General features: G+C 41.2%; 1 protein-coding gene across 2 annotated transcripts in view; it reads left to right on the top strand.

Moving 5' to 3' along the window:
• Eb1 (microtubule-associated protein RP/EB family member 1) overlaps positions 1-22,116 on the top strand; it is a 47,671-nt gene that overhangs the window by 10,825 nt on the left and 14,730 nt on the right. Inside the window, exons 2-4 of one of the 2 annotated variants that reach the window (XM_073992861.1) lie at positions 15,560-15,812; positions 20,272-20,417; positions 20,748-21,015. In XM_073992861.1, the coding sequence (XP_073848962.1) occupies positions 15,692-15,812; positions 20,272-20,417; positions 20,748-21,015 (535 nt within the window). In that variant the 5' untranslated portion in view covers positions 15,560-15,691. The remainder of the gene's footprint in view (positions 1-15,559; positions 15,813-20,271; positions 20,418-20,747; positions 21,016-22,116) is intronic. The other variant, XM_073992862.1, reaches the window with a different exon arrangement.

Raw genomic sequence — 22,116 nt, 5'->3', positions numbered from 1 at the left:
ATACAAATAGATTGATGACATTGCATTTCATTATGCGCTGCGGCGTGATGAGTAATTTTTATTAGAGTCGCAAAGAAACGCAACAACAAACATTATTGTATTATTTTTATACCTTCTTATCAATAATCCTCTTGTATTTATTTACCCACAATGCAGTGAGATTTATTGACTATTTCTTGATTTGATCTGTTCAAAGTATAATTTTTATAATTCTTTTCATCTTCTTCTTCCGCTTTTCTTGAAATGTTGAAAAATATCGAAATGTAATTGTTGTTGTTGTTGGTTTTTTTGTGTCACACATATAATCCCATTTTTTTTTTTCTTTAAAGTTCATTGTTCTGCTAGTGCGTTGGGTTGCCAATGGTGTGTTGCTGCTGTGGATCATGACAACTGGTGCAGATTGCTGCTGTTGTTGCCGGCTGCACTTGATGATTCTGTATACTCAGGCCAGCCATATGCTCTCATATAAAAGAAACATTATTTTTTAAATCTTGAAATTTGTTTGTGCATTGACTGGTGGCGGCTGGTGATTTTGTGCACGCACACACACACCCAATCTAAAAGAGCTCCTCAACCCATGCTTTTAGATCGCCAAGTGAATGTAATTTTCTTTTATTTTCTAGTTTTCTCTCGGTTTCTATTTTAGCATTTCTAAAATAACTTTGTGCATGCATGCCCCCTGTTGTTGTTAGGCCAGGCCAGCCATCCAACATGGTATGTTTGTTGTTTTGTGGTTGTCTTTTTTTATTGAATGTCAGCAGATTTGTTTCTTTTTCTGGAGATTTGTAAAAATCTTAATTTTCTGGTTTTTTCTTTTTTTTTTGTTACTCATTGACAATGGCTGTTGTTATCAAAATGGGGGGAAAAGAGAATGGCTGGAAAGTTGCGTGAGATGAACGCTCTTTTTTGTTATTTGCATATGCCACTGGGAACATTGCCTGACACAATTTAGCCTCTGTTCGGCAACTGGATTTGCATGTTTAGAAGCCATAATTCTTCCTTTTTTATGCAATATTCAAATACCACCATTGGGAGGAGGAGTTATATTGGTGGCATGCGAAATTATGATAAGAATCTCTTGCAAAACTGAATTAGCCGTTTAACAGGATAAATCCCAGGAAAGTGGCAAATGTTGGCCTATATTTTTTGAATTCCGTAAAAATTAGAACAGTACACAAAAAGTTGGAAGAATGCAATACATAATACAAAAAACTGTTTCTTTATTGCCATAAAGTGGAAATGCAGAGATTTTTTTTGTTTAACCTCCTTCGTATAGAAACGTTTTATGAACGCTTCGTCGTAATGTGCAACATCATTCAAGCTAATTATTTTTACAATATGAAGAACTCCAAACCCCTACACACACACATAAATAAGTATAGAAAATTACGACAAGCATTTTGAGGAAAGCGGAAATAAAAGTAAAATACAAAAATTCTTTTTTTTTTTACAAACCAAAGGTCTATGACCTTTTAAAGACTTTCTCCACGTTTATTACTTTTCAAGTAGAGGGCTTGTTTCTGTATTATTGCTAAAAAATACTTTCAACACGGAACATTTAACGGAGTTGAACACAAGGGAAAGATTGGAAAGGGGGGACATACAACTGCTGCTACATATGTACATTGCTACCTAATAACCAAAGCACTTTATTAGGTGCACATTTGTAATAGGTTTCTGCATCAATTTTCCTTCGATTCTCAGAGTACTTCTTCTACTTGTACTTCTGAGATCAAAAGTGATAGCAATAAAGGTCTCGAACGAGTAAACATCTACCTTATGTTGGAGATACTTGTCCTATAGCAATTCAGACGGCTGCACCATCGCGAGAGTAGTTGAGCCGAAGCTACTCTGGTTTGTAGTGGCAGCTGACGCTTCTCAGCTACGATAGATAGTTGTTTATGGCATCTGCGACTGCACCCGTGTGAATACTATCGAAACCTGTTTGACAGGCTTTATCGATCATGAAGATCCCTCCTGAGATGTCTGGATGGAGTGTCCTATCAACCATATGATAATTAGGATGGCTCTGACGGTAACATCCGAGCAAGTACTGCAACAAAAGCATTACGTTATGTTGATGTATTGGAAGAATATTTGTCCCCTCATGTAAATGGTGCACTGTAGACACCCTTTTGCAATTCTCAAGGCGACATTCTGACAAGTTGGAACATCTTTCCTTCGCGTTGCAACTTTATCCGCGGACCATACTGGCGCCGCATAGTTCACCACAGACCGACCTATATATGTGGTTGTTGTTGTTGTAACAGTGTTTTTGTTATGTTTATTTGTTCGTTCCTCTGTTCAATCTGGCTCTGGGTCTATCTCCAGTTCCAGAAAAGTGGCTGCTTCGATGGGCTGTAGCCACAGATCCACTGGAGTTAGATGGGTAGGTTTGGCGGGGCAGTTAAAAAGGTGTTGTGTGTCGTGCGGGCCCATGCCGCATACTGGGCATATGTCTTGCACGGCGCGATCGATTTCCGCCCAATACGAATTTAGGCGACTGCAATATCCCGAGCGTAGTTGAGCCAAAACTACTCTGGTTTGTCGTGGTAGCTGACGCTCCTCAGCTGCGATAGATGGAGGATGTACTCCGAGTACTTTATTCACACTATAATTGCTTAAGGCCTTGGCAACTGCGTCCGTGTGAATGCTATTCAATCCTGCTTGATATGCTTGTTGATCTAGGGGTTCTTTCCTGTATCGTTGGACCTCTCCCTCTAGAGCATGGATATCCTTCCTGATCTCCCTGAATTGGCCGGGCCTACCCACAAGATGGTGATTGGGATGGCTCACACGGTAATATCCAAGCAGGTACTGCAACGAAAGCATCTCATTGTGTTGATTTACTGGAAGAATCTTTGCCTCCTCATGTAGATGGTCCACGGAAGATTTGAGGAGGCACCCTGTTGCTGTTTTCAGGGCTGCATTCTGGCATGTTTGAATCTTTTTTCCAATTCGTAGCACATAATCTCGGGGACAAGACTTGCGCCGCATAGCTTACCACAGAACGACCTATCGCGTTATACGTGGTCAACAAGGATTCTTTATTTGCACCCCAAGTGCTGCCGGCTACGGACTTGAGGACCTTGTTCCTACTTTTCAGTTTGTCGCAGATAGATGTGGCGTGCGCGCACGACGTGAAAGTAGTGTCGAATGTGACCCCTAAAATTTTGGGGCAGTTTGTGGTCGGAATTCTGCTACCGTCGACCACGACATTAAATTCTCTTCCAATTCCACGGCAGCGGGTTTTTTCGTACCGGATTGACCCGGAACAACACAAAATCATCGTGTACTTCTTTCTTTGGTGTGTATTTTTTAATTCGGTTGTCCCATGGACCTTCTATCCAGTGTAAATTGTGGTAGTTCATTCTCGCCAGAAAGAGATTTAATGCGACCTTGAACTCTTCTCTTCGCCCTATCACTCCCGGGTGCTCGACAAATTGTCGATTCAAGTGACCTGCGCGCCTCTTCGGATCAGTCTGCGTAACGTCGCCAGGGGTAACAATCTTGACGCGATCCGAGGGCTTAAGGCCACAATCTCCCCCACCCAGTTCTGGAAACTGGGCCGAGGAAATTGTGGTCGACCAAAGGTTACCCACGTAGTGATCTCCTACATAACAGAGATCCCCTAACGCCGGGGTGTCAAGGTTTGCAGTAAGGGTACCTACCGTAGTAGAACGGAGCCTCATTGAAATACCTAAGCGCCTCAATGCAGTATAGGCTTAGTTGACAAGTCCTTGCCATGGTACAGGAGGGCTATGCCATGGTTGACCTCCATTCCCCCATCAATTCAATGACGTATGGATCACAAGCCGATAAGCCAACCTTGCACAGACAGAATGCCACTGAGGAGGGTACCACGACCAAGGCCTCGGGCGACAAAGTTCCGACAACGACCAAGGCTTTGGACGACAAAGTCCCCACTACCCCAGGCAACACAGCAGGTCGACTGACGAAGGATAAAGGGGCTTATCGAAGGTCCTTGAACTACCTTAGGAAGTACATCGGTATGGAATCTTCGGCCATCACGGTAAGGGACTGCATGTTAATCAGGACTAATCTCAGGGTGGTGAGCAAATTCGAAAGGAAGTACCCTCACATGCCCAGGAGAAATCCTGAGATTGATAGGCTCTCCCTTATCCAGATGGTCGACAAGATACTGCTGTCAACGTCATCATCCACTCCCACTACCTGTAAAGGTCAAATCAAGAGTGATGGTGACTTGATTCAGCCTCCTGGAAAGCCTGCATTCCTAAGTAGAAAGCCCCAAAACTCAGAGGAGGAGAGAACTGGGATGCCTGTCCCGACGACGGAATCTATACCTGCGAGTGTGGCACCTTCCAACCCCTCTTCATCGAGAAATCCGGTGAAGAGGGTTAGATCTACGGAGGAACCACACCTTAAGGCCAAAAGACCCATCCCGAGACAGGACTCCAAGCCATCCACCTCCTCTGTCCGTTACCAAGGGAACGAGAGCGAGAAGTCCACTAATACTAAGGCAACCTCTAAGGCCATCTTAAGTCACAAGGTGACTCCTAGCTCTCCTCCCAAGAGTAGCGGGACGGGGAATAGAAGGACTGTCAGACCGCTCGTGCCAGTTGAATTGCGCGTAGCGGTCATCGACAGAGCGGATCCTGAATGCAGGATCAACGACAAGCACTGGCGGCTGATTGAAAATCAGCTGCGTGAGATAGTGTTTGCTGGCGAAGGGGAGCCTCCCAAGCACACACAATTCGGCAGTACAGCTCCATTCAGAGGCATCAGGATCGTCTGTTGTGAGAACAAGGAATCCTTAAACTTCCTTGTTAACACAGTACACACACACACATGTACACACTGAGGTGGCAGCCGCTGGCCGGAACATTGGTTTTGTGTTGTTCCGGGTCAATCCGGTACGAAAGAACCCGCTGCCGTGGGATTGTGTTAACACAGTAGACGTCCTTGGCGAACTCTGGGAGGGCTGCCAATTGGCGGCTGTGGGTGTAGACGAGATTCCCAGAAGAAAGATATTGTCGGCGTGGGTACCGCCGCCTGCGGTGGACCCAACAAGGATTCTGACAATACTTGCCAGACAGAACACTAACCTCCAGACCAGCTCAAAGACCTCTTGGTTTTAGACCCCAAGTATGTTTGGACGAAATGTGTTTCAGACAATTTGGAATCGATTTAGCAATGTCCGTCCGTGTTTCTGGCTGGTGCGCACGATAACTCTCGAACGGATGAACCGATTTGGTCCAAAAGTTGGCTATGGCAATATTTCGTCCGAACTTAGTTTAAGTTCGAAGATGGGTTATATCGGTCCACTACTTACGGTACCTCCCCCACAAAAGTTGGAAAATGTTCGGAAATTTTGAGCGCACGATAACTCTTGAAGGGAATAACCGACTTGGTCCATACTTTGCACATCGTGATATTTCTACCAGACTTAGGTAATGTTCCAATATGGACTCAATCGGTCCACGGCTTCGGGTACCTCCCACACAAAATTTCGGAGAAGTTCAGTTTAGGACCTGATCTCGAATCACTTTGATTTTTGTTGGAGCAAGTTGCATTGGTTGCCTCAATTACGACAGGGACAAGTCCATACTTCTTGAGAAAACAGTCCGAAAGGTCCACTCCTTCAAGTACCTCCCCCACAAAAGTTCAAAAATGTTCGGAAAAATTGTGCGCACGATAACTTTTGAAGGGAGTGACCGATGTAATCCATACTTTGCACATCCTAATATATCTACCAGATATAGATGAGGTTCGAATATGGACAATATTTGTCCATTCCTTCGGGTAATTCCACCACAAAATTTGTGATAAGTTCACTTTAAGACCAGTTCTCGGATCACTTTGATTTTTGTTGGAGCAAGTTGCATTGGTTGCCTCAATTACGACAGGGACAAGTCCATACTTCTTGAGAAAACAGTCCGAAAGGTGCAAAAATCCCCTATAGCACCATATGTAGTGGTTGGAGAGCTCGAACCGATTACTCCACACTTTGGGTATCGTAATATTTCTTCGAATATTAGAAGAAATTCGAAGGTGGTGCTCGGTTTCTCGGTACCAACTCAGAAAAGTAGGAAAATATTCGCTAAAATGGTACGCGCGATATCTCATAGACGTAGTCCAAACTTTGCATCTTTAAATATTTTATCCAAACTCAAATGTGGATCCTATAATCGGTCCATTTCTTGGGCTACTACCCACAAAATTGTTCAACATTATATATCGATATCTCTCACAAATTTTTGAGATTTAATCTAATACATTTTTTTCTGTCGGTTCATAGCCCAAAATTTTGAAAACCCCCCTTTAATACATGTTTTTTTTTTTTTTTTTTTTTTTTTTTTTTTTTTTTTTTTTTTTTTTTTTTTTTTGAAAAAGCTCTTCAATCCACACATGCTGAGGGTATATCTCGGTCGGCATACTTTACTTGATGCTTTTTTACTCGTTTCTGAGTATTTCAGCCATTTAAAACGAAACTAGTTATGCCTTGCTTTGTTTTGCTCGGGCGGTAGGAAGTAGATTCCATATAATTGATATAAGAGTTTCTTTCTTACATAAAATAGTAAACATGATGCCCTACAAAAGTGCCAATGATTCTAAAATATGACTCCTTTTTTCTTTAGTTTTTCTTATTTACAAATGCATTGACCTTGAAGATGTCTTCTTTATCATCGCTATCTCTATTTATACCCTATACCACAATGTGGAAAAGGGTATAATAAGTTTGTTTTCCCAAAAATTCATGTAACGCCGCGAAATATTCGTCGTAGACCCCTCATGTGGTATACCAAACTTCATATCTCGACGAGATAAAGCGATTTAGCGATGTGTGTCCGTCCGTCCGTCCGTCCGTCTGTCCGTCCATTAAAAATTGTAATCAAGCTAGAGGCCGCAATTATGGACCGATTGTCACGAAATTTAGTATGGAGGTCGGGTTTGGACCAGAATAGAACTGATTAGTTTTTGGCGATGATCGTGAAATGTTAAAGGGATGAAATGGACCAAAAACAAAATTTTTGCTCGATTTTGTAGCCGCTCTGTAGGTCGCAATAATAGTCCGATCGGCGCGAAATTTTAAACGTAGTTTTGGTTTGAGATGAAGAAGTAGCGTGCAAGTCAACGGTATGATCGGATAATATTTAGCGGGTTAAATTGATCAAAACTTTTGTGTGAAAATTGGTAAAATTTCTAATGCACATCTTATAACAGCTAGCCCGGAAAGCTAGTGCACAGGGATAGTGGTATAGGGTATCACATGGTCGGCCCCGTCCGACTATAGTCTGTTCTTACTTGTTTTATAGCTGTATTACTTAATTTTATACCTCTTCGGATATTCTTCTGAGTATTAAGCCTACTAGCAGCCCACTTATTTTCTTGCAAATGAATCAGAAACATGAAATTTTATTTGCATTGTTCTATTTCTGTTACAATTAATGAACGGAATATTTACTTGTTTCGTCTGTTTTTTTTTTTATAAAATGTAAGCTGAGGATGTAGCTAATTAAGATTTATTATGGAACTCTTTTTTCCCCACTCATTTTGTAGTAGTAATCCTCTTTACAATTGATTTGTTAGTGGATACAATAGGAGTTATTAAAATATTGCTTCGGTTGGACATTTGTCAATATTTGCCCAACAATGAATGCTAAGCGCACTTGAAAAGTTGATAGCATACTTCAGTGGGTAATGGAAATGTAGCGCAAATAAGGGAAGAGTGCGTGTGGTAATAGTTGTTGCAACTATTACTTCACAAGTCCTACATTTCAATGGATCCTCCCCTATTTTCCTGCCTTTACATTTCCCTAAATAGGGTTTGCCGCCGCCACCACCATTTTGTATGTGGTGTTTTGATTTTGTACATTTGATGTCAACGCACTCTATGTATATGTCACTTATTTCGTTCTTTTTGTTTGTTCTTGTTGCTGAGACCACCATTAACGTGCCACTCAACATAAACTCTTTGACGCTTGACAACGACACAGAGAAATTGTTTTGAGTTTAAGGAAGAAAGCCATAAAAATATATCTTTGTAAAGTTCAATGTTTAAAATAACATTTCATTCTAGAAGAAACAAAAAAACCAAACCAAACGCCCAGCTGTAGGTACAAAAACACTCATACAAACACTGCTGTGCTGCTGTCTTACTTTTAGATGGCATGCAATGTTAAATTTTACTTCCCTGATTGATTTTGAACTTTAGAAATGTCATTCATTCTAAATGTTTAGAAGACAAATTTGTTCTGAAGTGTCTTTGTTGTTGGTTAGTAGACTATTTTTGTGGAGTCGATTTTTCTTGATGATGTCGCCGTGTGTGGACTAATGTTTTATTCGCCAACTGGCTTTCATTTCCCAAATGTATAGTTAATTATGCCTAATAAGGCGCTTTTTTTCAATGTTGTCATAATTATAACTTTGAAAATGTTTGCTGACACCATAACAACACCATTTTTGGAAGAAAGGTTAAATGAAGCGTGGCAATAAATTGAAATGACGATTTCTTTTTGGATAACAACAATTGATTTAATTTAGTTTCAATTCTATTTTCTCCACAACTAATGTACCATAAAATAAATTATTTTTATTTTAAAATAAAAAAATAAATAAAAATAAAATAAGGAAATGAAGATGTTCTCCGATGAAGCAATCAAATTGTGATCAAAATTTGAAATACATTTCCGAATAAGCTTTTATTGCAAAATGATGGATGATTTTTTTTAAAGTAATCACTTATTTAGGTGACAAAATAAATCCGAAATAAACAACGATTCCAACCCCTACGATCAATAACCTTGTGTTTCCAATATTATGTTACCGACATAGCTTGTGGAGCATACTAACCCGATATTTTATGGGTCTTTCGAAGAAATTTTCTCTGTCTTATCTAACTCCGCAGGTACCTATGCCCCTGATCCACGAAGTACATCGTTGTGGTGCTCGTCGATCAGCGACTAACATGAATAAGGAACACCAAGGAACACAAAAACGGCCTGTTTATGTATGTCGGACGAAAACCAATCCAAAAGGAAAGTAGTCACTCACTTTCGTCCAAAAATGCGTTGTTTTGCATGGTTGATCTGTCGGCAGACCAATCCTGAACAGCTTAGCCAACGGGAGCTGGCGTGTATTGTGAATAATTGGACAGTTCATACAAACTTGGCGATAGGTGCAGTGTTTTCAGATTAAAGTTTTTATACCCTACACCACACTGTGGTAAGGGGTATTATGTCTTTGTGCATTTGTATGTAACATACAAAAGGAAACGAAATAGACCCATAGTTCCTTTTGGGGATATACATATAATCACTTTTTGAGTCGATTTATGCATGTCTGTCCGTCTGCCCGTCTGTCCATGTATTTTTGTCCGTAACGTAGAGGTCGCATTTTTTGTCCGATTCAGCTGAAAATTGGGGACTACAATTTTTTTAGCTATAGGAAGAACGCTATTGCTTTTGGTGAAAATCGGTTCAGATTTGGATATATGTACCTCCCATATATATTTTCGGCCAATTTCGCGTATTTGCTGCACCAAACACGCTATATACGTCCAATTTTGATGAAATTTTGAATGTGTGACTGAATTTGGTCTACAAATAAGTGTGCCAAATTATATCGAAATCGGTTCAGATTTGGATATAGCCCCCATATATATTTTCGGCAAATTTCAGGTATTTGTTGTACCACACATGCTATATATGTCCAATTTTGATGAAATTTTGAATGTGTGACTGAATACGGTCTAAAAATAAATGTGCCAAATTATATCGAAATCGGTTAAGATCTGAATATAGCTCCGATATATATTTTACATAATCACAGTGGTGTAGGGTATCATATAGTCGGCCCCGTCCGACTTTGAAGCTTTAGCTTTAGCTTTAAAGCTGTATATTGGTTATGAAGGAGTTTGCAGGTAGATTGGTCACAGCATAGGTAGATAGCCAGGCTACTTGATCTAAAGGGTATTTTGTTATATCTAATCTAAAACTCGTCCAAATCGTAGATCTGCCTTAAAGTAGGGTTGTTTTTTAGAAGGGCAATTAAATTTTATCACAGCGGTATTGAGTGAAATGAGATAGTTGTTGAACTAGCAAAGGGTTCTCAGCCACCCCTCAGCTTCTTCCTTGACAAACACATTCATTAATACGGCGAAAAACCGCTAAGGATCTGGCATGATGAACCTATATGCAAGATGGTCGGTAATCTCAGGATGTAGAACAGCGTCCCCACTCTTACTTAGCCATTTAGAGATCGGAATGGATGAAGTGGCCACACTGCTCACAGCCCCATGAGATCTATGACGAGTAACTGGAAAGACAACAATATTGTTGTAGTTGTTGTTGTTGTAACCCCTACAGGAAAATATTGTATCGGGAGGAAAGAGAATAGAAAAGAAAAGAAGAAAATATGAAATTAATAGGTGGACATCTAAGCATCCACTTCCAGTCCCAAGAAGCGGGCCGCTTCGACTGGATGTGTCCAAAGAGACTCCGGTGTCAGGTCTGTCGGTTGTGCAGGACACGCGAAGAGGTGCCGAGTGATGTGTGGAGATTGGCCACATTTTGGGCATGTGTCAGTTATCTCAGGATTCAGGAGGGAGAGATAACTGTTGAGGTACCTAGAGATACCAGACCTAAGCTGTGATAGAGTCGATCTGGTCTCCCTAGGTAGGACCCTCTCATCCTCGCTTACAGGAGGGGGTCTCCCACCGAGCACAACACAGCTCGTATAAGAGGAGATTTGGTCATCAACAGCCTTTGTGTGTACTTGCTTAAGGGTGTTTTTTATGTCATAATCTGATGGATTATGGCGGATTGGGGGGATATTTGGCAGCTCTTTACGAAAGTCGTATCTTATGGGTACGGGTCTTTCAGAGGGGGGTCTAATGCAACTCTCATGGTTAAGGTGGTCTTGTTTCTTGCATTTAATCACATGTTGTTGTGTTAGGAGGGTACAGTGGAATTTTACCGGTTGGAGTTTGGATTCATGCTGTAGGTGGTTTCCTTGGGCCTTGGAGTGGCACCCAGTGGCGATACGCAAGGCCGTGTTCTGGACCGTTTGGAGATTCGTCCATTGAGTATCGCTGATGGCCGGTGACAATATTGGGGCTGCATAATCAAGGAGGGGACGACTTATTGCCTTGCAGGTGGTCAGGATGGTCTCCTTGTCTTTCCCCCATGTACTTCCTGAGAGGGCTTTAAGGATTTTATTCCTTTTCCCTACATTCCCAGCCACTATCTCAGCATGTTTACAGAAGAGGAACAAACTGTCGAAGGTTACGCCCAGTATTTTGGGGTTCTTTATAGTTGGGATGTTTTGTCCGCGGATGTTAATATTAAGTACAGTGTTGACCTCTTTTGTCCACGATGTTAAGATGGTGGCTGAGGACTTTGGGGCGGATAGCTGAAGGTTGCGGCCTTCAAAGAAATCCTTGAGTGTGGGGAGGTAATTGTTGATGCGGTTTTCTATTTCTGGAATATCCCTGCCGGTGGACATAACCATGCAGTCATCGGCATATGAAATTAGCTGGACGTTTCCGGAGGGGTTGGACACTTTGGAGATATAGTAGTTGAATAGTAGTGGGGATAGTACGGCCCCTTGGGGTACTCCCTGTTTATTCTTTCTGGGTTTCGATTTGTGTCCACGGAACTCGACGTATGACTATCTGCCTGTCATGTAGTTAACCAGCCATCTCTTGAGGTAGTTGGGGAGTGTTGTTTCCATAATCTCCCTCAGGAGAATGGCGTGGTTGACCGTGTCAAAGGCTTTGGACAGGTCCAGAACCACTAATATGGTTCTGTGGTGTGGCCTCTTGCTGTTTAGGCCTTCCGTTATCTTAGCCGTGACTTCACTGAGAGCTGTTATAGTGCTCCTTCCAGTTCTGAAGCCATGTTGATGTTCGGCAAGGTGGAAGTGTTCAGTGAAGCGCGGTTGTATTGTTGTAGTTGTAGCAACGCATGTATGGTCGTTCGCGTATTATTTCAGTTGTTAGGTACTGATTCCTCTGTATCCAGACTCAACAATTCTGCAATCTGAACTGATTGCGTCCATAAAAAAATCAGGAGACAGATGAGTGGGGTTAGCAGCTGGGCAGCTAATCAATTGCAGTGTGTCGTGTGGTCCCAATCCACTTGTCGGACATGTGTTGGGTATCGTGGCATCAATTCGGGCCCAATCCGAATTGAGGAGGCTGCATCGCTCGGATCTTAACTGGGCTAAAACCGCTCGTGTTTGCCTTGACAGATAGCGTCATTCTGCTGCGATGGATGGGGGGTGGTCCACTGTATCTCTGTACTGCCTGCGCAAACGTGTCAGTGTGAATGCTAACTAAACATGCCTGATAGGCTCGTTGGTGTAGAGGTTCTCTTTAATACTTTTGGACATCTCTCTCTCTAGATCATGAAGATTTCTCCTGACGTGCCTGAGTGGGGGAAGACTGTCCTTTTAATCATGACAGGATGCTCACTGCGATAACACCCAAGCAGGTACGCAGGTACTGCATCGACAACATCTTGTTATGCTGACGCACCGGTAAAACCTTCGTCACCTCACTGGTGTCATGAGGAGGCACCCTCGTTAGGTACTGCAGGTTATGTGATCAGAATTGTTGTAGAGGCCACACTGGTTACATCCACATAAGATCTATGGGCAGAATATTAAGTAATGCACACCTAAATCAAGTAAAAAAGTGTCAGTCGGCTTTGCCGACAGATACATACCCTCAGCCAATGTGAAGTGAAACTTTCACCTACGGACAGATCGAATGTATTTAAGGTCTCTTCAGAATTTTGTGGCCCTTTTTGGACATTTGAACTTGCCGACAAAAATGTGGATTAGGAATTAACTGCACTAAGACACAAATTTTGAGCCTTTGTGGGGGAGGTACCCTTAGGGAGGACCGATATGAGCCATTTTAGAAGTCAAACAAAATTTTGACAAAATATTAGGAGATCCAAAGTTTGGACCAAATTGGTTGCCTCATTCAAGTGATATCGTCCTTGCATTTTAGTGACATTTTTTAAATATAGGGGAGAAGTACCTGAAGTTGTGGACCGGTATTGCCCCCCGAAACTATATTTGGAAATAATATGACGAAGTCTAAATGTTGGACCAAATCGGTTGAACAGTTCGAGAATTATCGTGCTCTCCGACAGCCACATATGGTGACATAGGGATTTTTTACATCTTTCGGGCTGTTTTCCTAAGAAATATGATTTGCCCCTGAAAAAACTTTTACCGTCGTAATGAAGGTAGCGAATGCAAATCGCTTCAACAAAAATCAAAGTGATTCGAGAGCAGGTCTTAAAGTGAACTTATCCGAAATTGTGTGTGAGAGGTACCAGAAGGAGTAGACAAATATAGTCAATATTCGAACCGCATCTATATCTGTTAGATATATTTGGATGTGTAAAGTATGGACGGTCACTCCCTTCAATCGTTATCGTGCGCACAATTTTTCCGAACATTTTTGAACTTTTGTGGGGGAGGTATCTGAAGGAGTGGACCGATATAGCTTATCTTCGAACTTAAACTAAGTTTAGAAAAAATATTACGAATCCCATAATTTGGACCAAATCGGCAGATCCGTTCGAGAGTTATCTTGCGCTCAAACCACTACACACGGTGTTACAGGGTCTTTTTGCAACTTTCAGGCTATTTTCTCAGGATGTATGGACTTGCCCCTGATAAAACTTATAACGTCGTATGTAGGGCAGTGAATACAAGTGGTTGCAACAAAAATCAAAGCGATTCGAGAACAGGTCTTAACTGAACTTTTCCGAAATTTTGTGTGGGAGGTACCCGAAAGAGTAGATCGATAGAGGCCATATTAGAACCTCATCTAAGTCTGGTAGAAATTTTACGATGTGCAAAGTATGGACCAAATCGGTCACTCCCATCAAGAGTTATCGTGCGCACAAAATTTCCGAACACTTTCGAACTTTTGTGGGGGAGGTACCGGAAGGAGTGGACCGATATAGCCTATCTTCGAACTTAAACTAAGTTTGGACAAAATATTATGAAAGCCAAATTTTGGATCGAATCGGTTGATCCGTTCGAGAGTTATCGTGCGCTCCAGCCAGCCAGACAGACAGACGGACGGACATTGCTCAATCGACTCCAAATTGTCTGAAACACATTTGGTCCAAACATACTTGGGGTCTAAAACCATTATTTCGATGAGGCACATTTTGCCCGTATGAAAGTATATGGTTTTTTAAGCCCCTTTATTGCATTTATTTTTCCTTCCCATCGTAGCCGTTTTTAGGAGAACTATACAAGGGATCCGCAAAGTGCAGAGGAGCGAGGATCAGACATCTATTAGAGGTTACTCTCTGTTAGAAGCCACTCCTCTAATCCCAACACACTGAAGATTACGAGAATGCCCAAGGTTGAAGAGACTTGTTGGATATGGTGAGTGGGAGGCTACCTTCAGACAGTTCTGATTTAACTTGTCGCAACAACCCCCTTCCCATTCGACACCGGGAGGCGCGGCGCGCCCTATAGGAAAATGGCATCTCTCTTAGAAAAAAATGTCTTTCTTATTTTACCTGATGAATTTTTTTTACTCCACTCCTCAACTTAATTTTTCCAAAACACCAACATGAAAATCCTTTAAAATTTCAAATACACAATGAAATACCAGCTGTCTGTCGTTGGAACAGGTGTTCTTCTTCCTTTGCACCTACTTTTGTTTTTATTTACGACATCAATACGATACCAATAAATTACTCAATATGCTGTTTGTGTAGGTGGGTAGGTGGGTTTCAATACACACCGTAATTCTGATAAAAAAATTATATTTTATCTAATTAAATACTATTTAAGAGTATTTAAACAATAACAGCTTGTGCCGCTGCCGGTAAATTTTTTTCATTTAAACAAACATTAACAGCTTCAAACGAAAATGAGCGAGCAGCAGCATGTTATGTTTTGTTTGATGGTTGCTAGACAACAGCAAAATTATTTGCCATATTGACGTGATGAATACATCACTGAGCGACCATCTGTTGCTCCTCCATGTGTACTTCTTTCATAGTTTCCCCATAAGGTGGCGGTGGTGTGGTGCGGTATATGAATGAAAGATCAACATCAACAAAATACCAAGTATAATAAACAATAATCCGTTACGTTTTTAACGATAATAATGAACTTGTATGGTGGAATGAGATTTAAATCACGCACATGGCATGGCATAGATGGCGTTATGCTTCAATTCACTTTCGAAAAACACATTCAATCATATAATTATTTAATGTCGGCAGCAGCATACAACCAAACAACAACATCTGATGACGACGTTATGATAATGCTGCATATCCAGGCCAAATGTTTTCAGTGAAAAACCCAGCATTTGTTGGAAATATTTTAGGCGAGAGTAGTGGCAGTAGTAAAGTTGCACTTTTAACAAAATCATCGTTTTTTTATTGACATTTGTTTTTATATCTACCTTTGAACGACGAGTATTCCACTATTCTCTATATCCGTCTATTGTGTACTTTAAAGTGAAATAATTGTAAAATAGTTACTAATTTCTTTTTCATGTCTTGTCCGTTTTTTTTCTTTTCAGAAAATTGTACAGCTAATCAGTCAGTCAGCCAGCCAACTCCCCTTTTCCTGCTGCTGCATTATTGTTATAAAAGACATCAACAAAACTACCATCAACGCAAGCACGCGAGCTTATAAAAAAAATCATAGAAAAATGGCAGTGAATGTATATTCAACAAATGTTACAACCGAGAATTTATCCAGACATGATATGCTGTCTTGGGTAAATGATTGTCTGCAAGCACAGTTTTCAAAAATTGAAGAACTCTGCACCGGTAAATAATAACGACGAAACATACACCACAACATGTTGGAAGACAGTGGTGTAGTAAATCAATGTTGCAATAATTAATGGAAGGACATTTGAACTTTATAGTTAGTTAAAATATAGTTTTTTTATTTAATCAATCAGATATCATTTACATGTAGATGGCATGAAGTACTGGAACGGTGGTAGTTAAACGGCATCGCACATATGAACTTTACTTAAGGAACTTCCAGTTCTCCTTATTGGCTTTTTGATCAACATTAACGGGTACATCGTATGATGAAAATAATGTAGGACATCCTTATTGCCGAGTCCGAATGGCAGGGTGTCGAACATATTATATTATGCACTCTCTTCGTGACATAGTGGGTAAAAATTGTGTGAAATTATTATATTTTTGATTTGGAAATTTCCGTATTTGCTGAATGTGAACACGTTTTCTTTATTAGTGATGACTGGAGTCATTATAACATTCACGAAAGGGAGGAGAAACGAGAAAACTAATTGGCAAAATTTCAAATAGTTTCCCAGGACCTCATTACTGCTGGATTTGCCCACCTCATACCTGTTGGTCGAATACCCGAAATGTATTTTCCAAGAGAGGAAACGAACCTATCCTTATAACCCCATAGTCAGGGTACTGACAATCGAAGTTAACAGGAAGTAAGCCCAAATTTCACAGAAGAGCCAGAGGAGATACTAGCAAATAATCGAAACAACCCTAGTGACTCTAGAGTCAGCGAACTGACATGGAAATTAACAGGTTGATAGAGGAGCACAAGTGCAAAAAGTGGCTAGATCATCAGATGGTCTGATCCAAGGGAAATGACGGGTTGCTAGGTGACGTCATTTGTCAGACCAGGTGACACGATGGTTATGTTTGGCGAACTGTGACATGCTCCTCTAATTCTGGTAGGGGCGTCCTCATTGACCAAGCAAAACGTAGAGCTATCAATCTGTTCAGCCAGCGCTATACCCCTCTGGTCGTTTCCGAAGGCCGATTGCCATTAAAGTCCCCTAGGACCAGACGATTATGACCTTCCAAAATCGGGCTAATGTCAGGCTTATAATCTGAGATACAGCTATTTCTCGGCGGGATGTATACGTTCAGCAACTCTATCTCGGCAGTTCCACACCTGACTGCTACCCTCATTCATTCCATGTACGGGTCGTCGTTAGAAGCCGGTTCAAGCGAGATAGGTCTGTATTAGACATAGACATAGGAAAGCTAATCCCCCCGCTCCACATCTGGTGCGATCCTTCCTTATTACGTTGTAACCATCCCAACGTACTGAGCTGTGGTCGTTCAGCATGGTTTCCTGCACCGCCGCGAACTTGATCTTCTTGCGATTCATAAAGTCCACTATTTCATCGATCTTATCTTGGAGTCCATTGCAATTAAATTGCAAAAAGGATGCATTTTCTGGGATTGGAACAACAACGGCTGGTGTTAAAGGCTGCATGTGTGGTTGTTGTCGAGGGGACAGCGGGAGAGTCTCATAATCAGACTACGAGGGAGTTTCGTAATCCGATGACGACTCACTGGGGGCTGCGTTCGCGCAGCATTTAGCAACATAGTCCCTATCGTAGTCCCTCGCGTGGGCAAGTCCAGAGCAACCCCTTAAATGCACCCACTCCTGCCAATCTATTGCATCTCACCGAAGATTGGATATTGGATGAAGATGCGGATGTGACAAACCGAGCACAAATATATTGGTCTTGGGTTTTCCTCCGTCCCGGCACGGACCAAAAGAATCCGGAGCAGACATTGCGGGATATGCCGCTCTCAGCACAGAAAAACGAAACAAATACAAACACATGTACACAGAGGTGGCAGCCGCTGGCCTGAACGCTGATGTTGTGTGGTTCCGGGTCAATCCGGTACAGAGAACCCGCTGCCAAGAGGGGGTTGGATGTTATTGCTTGAAAATATCATCCTAAATCATCTAAAGTTGGACCGCTCGGAATCCCCATCGTAATGCTAAAGTAGGTGAATGTTTCAGAAGTCGTGTGTCTGCCTCCCACACCCTTCCCGAAGTGTGGAAGTCTGGGTGGTCCCGCTACTGAAGCCAGGCAAGGATGTCAGCAAATTTGAATCGATCTCGCTTTTATCGCCCGTGGCAAAGACCCTTCCTTTGAAGCTTTAGTCCACCCCAGCGTCAGAAATAGCTATCCAATTGCCGATCATCAACATGGTTTCCGTAAGCAGCACAACACAACAACAACGCTGCACGCCATCTCCACACATATTAGTCGAGGAAGTACCCAGAGAGCGAGCTGTTTGATAGAACAGTGATGGTGGCGCTTGACTTATCAAACGCCTTTGGTAATAGTCAAGCACTGCACGCTGTTTGAGGATATCAGGCAGACAACCCTCCGAAACAAATACAAACACATGTACATGTATGTGACACGCAGTGGGATAAGATTGCCGCCCTGAGAACAGCAACAGGGTGCCTCCTCAAATCTACAGTGGAGCATCTACATGAGGAGGCAAAGATTCTTTCAGTACGGCAACATAATCACGGTAACACCCGAGTCATCCTAATCACCATCTCCTAGCCACCGATACACCCAAACATATCAGGAAGGATATTCATGCTCTAGAGACGGAAGTCCAGCAGTATAGGAGAGAACCTCTAGATCAACATGCATATCAGGCAGGTTTGAACAGAATTCACAGGAACACAGTTGCCAAGGCCATAAGCAATTATTGTGTGAGAGAATGCAGTCATCGGAGTACATACCCCATCTATCGCAGCTGAAGAGCGTCAGTTGCCACGACAAACCAGATTAGTTTTGGCTCAATTACGCTCGGGATATTGCAGTCTCCTAAATTTATATTGGGCGGGAATCGATCGCACCGTGCAAGACATCTGCCCAGTATGCGGCATGGGCCCGCACGATACTAAGCATATATTTAACTGCCCCGCCAAACCTACTCATCTAACTCCAGTGGATCTGTGGTTACATCCCATCGAACTAGCCACTTTCCTGGAAGTGGAGATAGACCCAGAGCCAGATTGAACAGGAGAACGAACATACAAACATAATAATAAAACACTGTTACTACAACAACCCTTCGATCAAGTTTGAAACGCTGAAATTCAGGTACAAGAAGTCAAGTCCCCGTGACAGGGAGTTCCCCAAGGTGGGGTGACATCTCTGGAACTATTTAACCTATACCTTGCCTGTATCCCTCCAGACGGCAGTGAGATCGTAACGAATGTGGATGATTATACGATATTGGCGTCAGGTACCTTCCCCGATGTCATTTGTGAAAAGCTGAACTCCTATTTGACTGACCTTACAACCTTTTTCACTCGAGGAATATGTAAATATTGAGAACGAATTTGAATGTCATGGTCGATGATAGCAGAATTCCGATCACAAACTAACCCAAAATTTTAGCGTTAACATTCGACACCAAGTTCATGTCGTCCGCGCATGCCACATCTATTTGCTACAGGCTGGATGTAGAACACGGTCCTCAAGTCCCTAGCCGACAGCACTTGAGGTGCAGATAAACATATAACGCTAAAGGTCGGTCTGGGGTAAGCTATGCAGCGCCAGTGTGATCCGCCACATATATCTGCTACAAGCTGAGATGTAGGAACACGGTCCGCAAGTCCCTAGCCGACAGCACTTGAGGTGCAGATAAGCATATAACGCTAATGGTCGGTCTGGGGTAAGCTATGCGGCGCCAGTGTGGTCCGCCACATATATCTTCTACAAGCTGAGATGTAGGAACACGGTCCTCAAGTCCCTAGCCGACAGCACTTGAGGTGCAGATAAACATATAACGCTAAAGGTCAGTCTGGAGTAAGCTATGCAGCGCCAATGTGGTCCGTGAATGTAAGTGCAACGCGATGGAAATTTATTAAAACCTGCAACTGCAAGCAGGGTGGGTGTCTACTCATGTTTTCAGTGGACTATTTAAATTGTGATATAAAGATTCTTCCTATCAAGCAGGTTTAAATAGCCTGATCCAGATTAAGCAGAAAACGAACATACAAACATATCAAATATTGTTACAACAACAACAAACTAGAGCTACATATTTAATTCCTTTCGGGCAAAAATTGACGACAGCCTGCAAAACAACCGCCCTGCTGCTGCGGTACAAGTCCGCATGACACACTGCACACTAATTCCAGTATCTATTTCCACTCAGCCCTTTGAAGCAGTCACATTTTCAAGACCTGGACTAAACTAAAATACTACTCTTCTTCGAGTTGTTGATTCACATTGGGATGTTCTATTACGTCCTGCTGTTTTACAGAAATTCAATTTTTTCCTTTCCAAAGTCCTTTGTCTTTCAGTGATTTAATTGTTTAACATTAAGGCTTTAAACAATGCGCAAGTTTGTTGGTTTTTATTACCTTAACTACGCCTACGCCACTGTCTTCGAGTAACAACAACATTGACTCTTTATTCAACTTACAACAAGTACTTTTCATTTATAGGTGCTGCTTACTGTCAATTTATGGATATGCTGTTTCCTGGTTGTGTGCCTATGAAACGTGTCAAGTTCCGCACAAATTTGGAACATGAATATATTCAGAATTTTAAGATATTACAGGCCTCCTTTAAGAAAATGAGCGTTGATAAGGTAAGTTGAACTGTTATGTGTGTGCGAATGAATATCTACGCCCTCCAAACAGTATAAACGTACATACATACATATGTATTTATTCTTATAATAAAACATTAAAAAGTAAGTGATAGTTTTTTGGCCCATTTAATACAACCAACTACAACAACAACAATCAGACAAACTTATATAAACAGCAGACCTTTGTCTTTTTCTCTCTCTCCCTATGTGTTTTTTTTTGTCCATGTTCTTGTTGTTCATTAACTAACCGATGAATGAATTAATGAATGGCCCAACGAACTCTCCGGTGGTCTCCCTTGGGTGTGTGTCGGTGCAATTTTCTTGTAGATAATACCGGTTGACAAATTGATTAAGGGTCGTTTTCAAGACAATTTTGAATTTCTGCAATGGTTTAAAAAGTTCTTTGATGCCAATTATGATGGACGTGAATATGAACCATTAATTGCACGCGGTGGCATACGTTTGGGCAATGGTGTTGGTGGCGGCGGTAGTGGTGTTGGCAGCAGTAATGATTTACTAGACAGACGTCACATACAAATGCCAACGGGACGAACACATCATACTGCTGCTGCTCCAACACACACACGAACAACCGGTAATAACAAAATGAAAAAGAAAAATGACTTGTAAAGTTATTTATCGAGTGTGAAGCACGTTTTTTTCCTAATTATAATATTTTCTTCTATTCTTCATTTATTACTTACTCTGATTATGGGTTCATAATTTCATTAAATTTTTACCTTTTTTGTTTTGATTTGTCTTGATTTTTCCATACATTATTTTTCACACGGATTAAAATGGACTGAGGAGCACCACCACACTACTACAACACTTTTTTTCACAAATGCTGCATCACTTACATTTCGTGCACAATTTTTATTTAATTTTTTTTTTTTTTCATTAAATCATTTGCTATGGGATTTACTTTAATGAAGACTAATTCATTTAATATTCAGTGGTGGGATTTCAATATTGTTTTTTTAAGAATGAAAGACACATTTCTTTCTGTTTCTTTTAAAATGAGGTAAGGTTTGGGTGATTATATTTTATCATTATCAATGATATATAATGTGTTTGAAACTGTTTTTTTTTTTTTTTTTAATTAATCGTGTTTGAAAAATTTAAAGAATCGAGTAAAAAAGATAATAATAAATAATATGTAATTTCATTGCTATTTATTTCTTGGATTTAATGAAGTTAAAATAAAGTCAAACTTCTTCATTAAAATTTACTGTAACAAATACTTCTCTACAGAAATTCTCACACAACATAGTCTCTCTATAGCGTAGTAATTCGTCGATACCCAAGTGCTACGTTATAGAGAAGTTCGACTGTACGAAATAAGCCGCTTCAAGGGCCGCGTTATGAATTATCGACTACCTTCTGAATATAAATAATGTATGGTGGGTTTTAAGCCGGTTATGGTCCTATGGGCTAGGTTATTGTATTAGCATTAACACAAAAATAAAAAATAATAACTTTTTTTAGGCCTGTTATAAAGTTTTTTTCCTCTTGTCATCATCTGTAAAAACTCCCTTCTGGACGTTTATAAACATTAACAAGTAAGAAAAGCGTTCGGCCAGGCCGAACTTTTTATACCCTCCATCACGAACTGCATTGAAGTGAATAGGAAGAATTAGTTTTATTTTGTTTATGAAAGTACTAAACTCTTCCTTTTATACCCTTTAAAAATTGG

The sequence above is a fragment of the Musca autumnalis genome, unplaced genomic scaffold (genome assembly GCF_047663935.1).
Source record: "Musca autumnalis isolate F117 unplaced genomic scaffold, ASM4766393v1 scaffold_5, whole genome shotgun sequence".
NCBI lineage: Eukaryota > Metazoa > Arthropoda > Insecta > Diptera > Muscidae > Musca > Musca autumnalis.
This window is presented reverse-complemented; position numbering and strand designations above follow the sequence as displayed.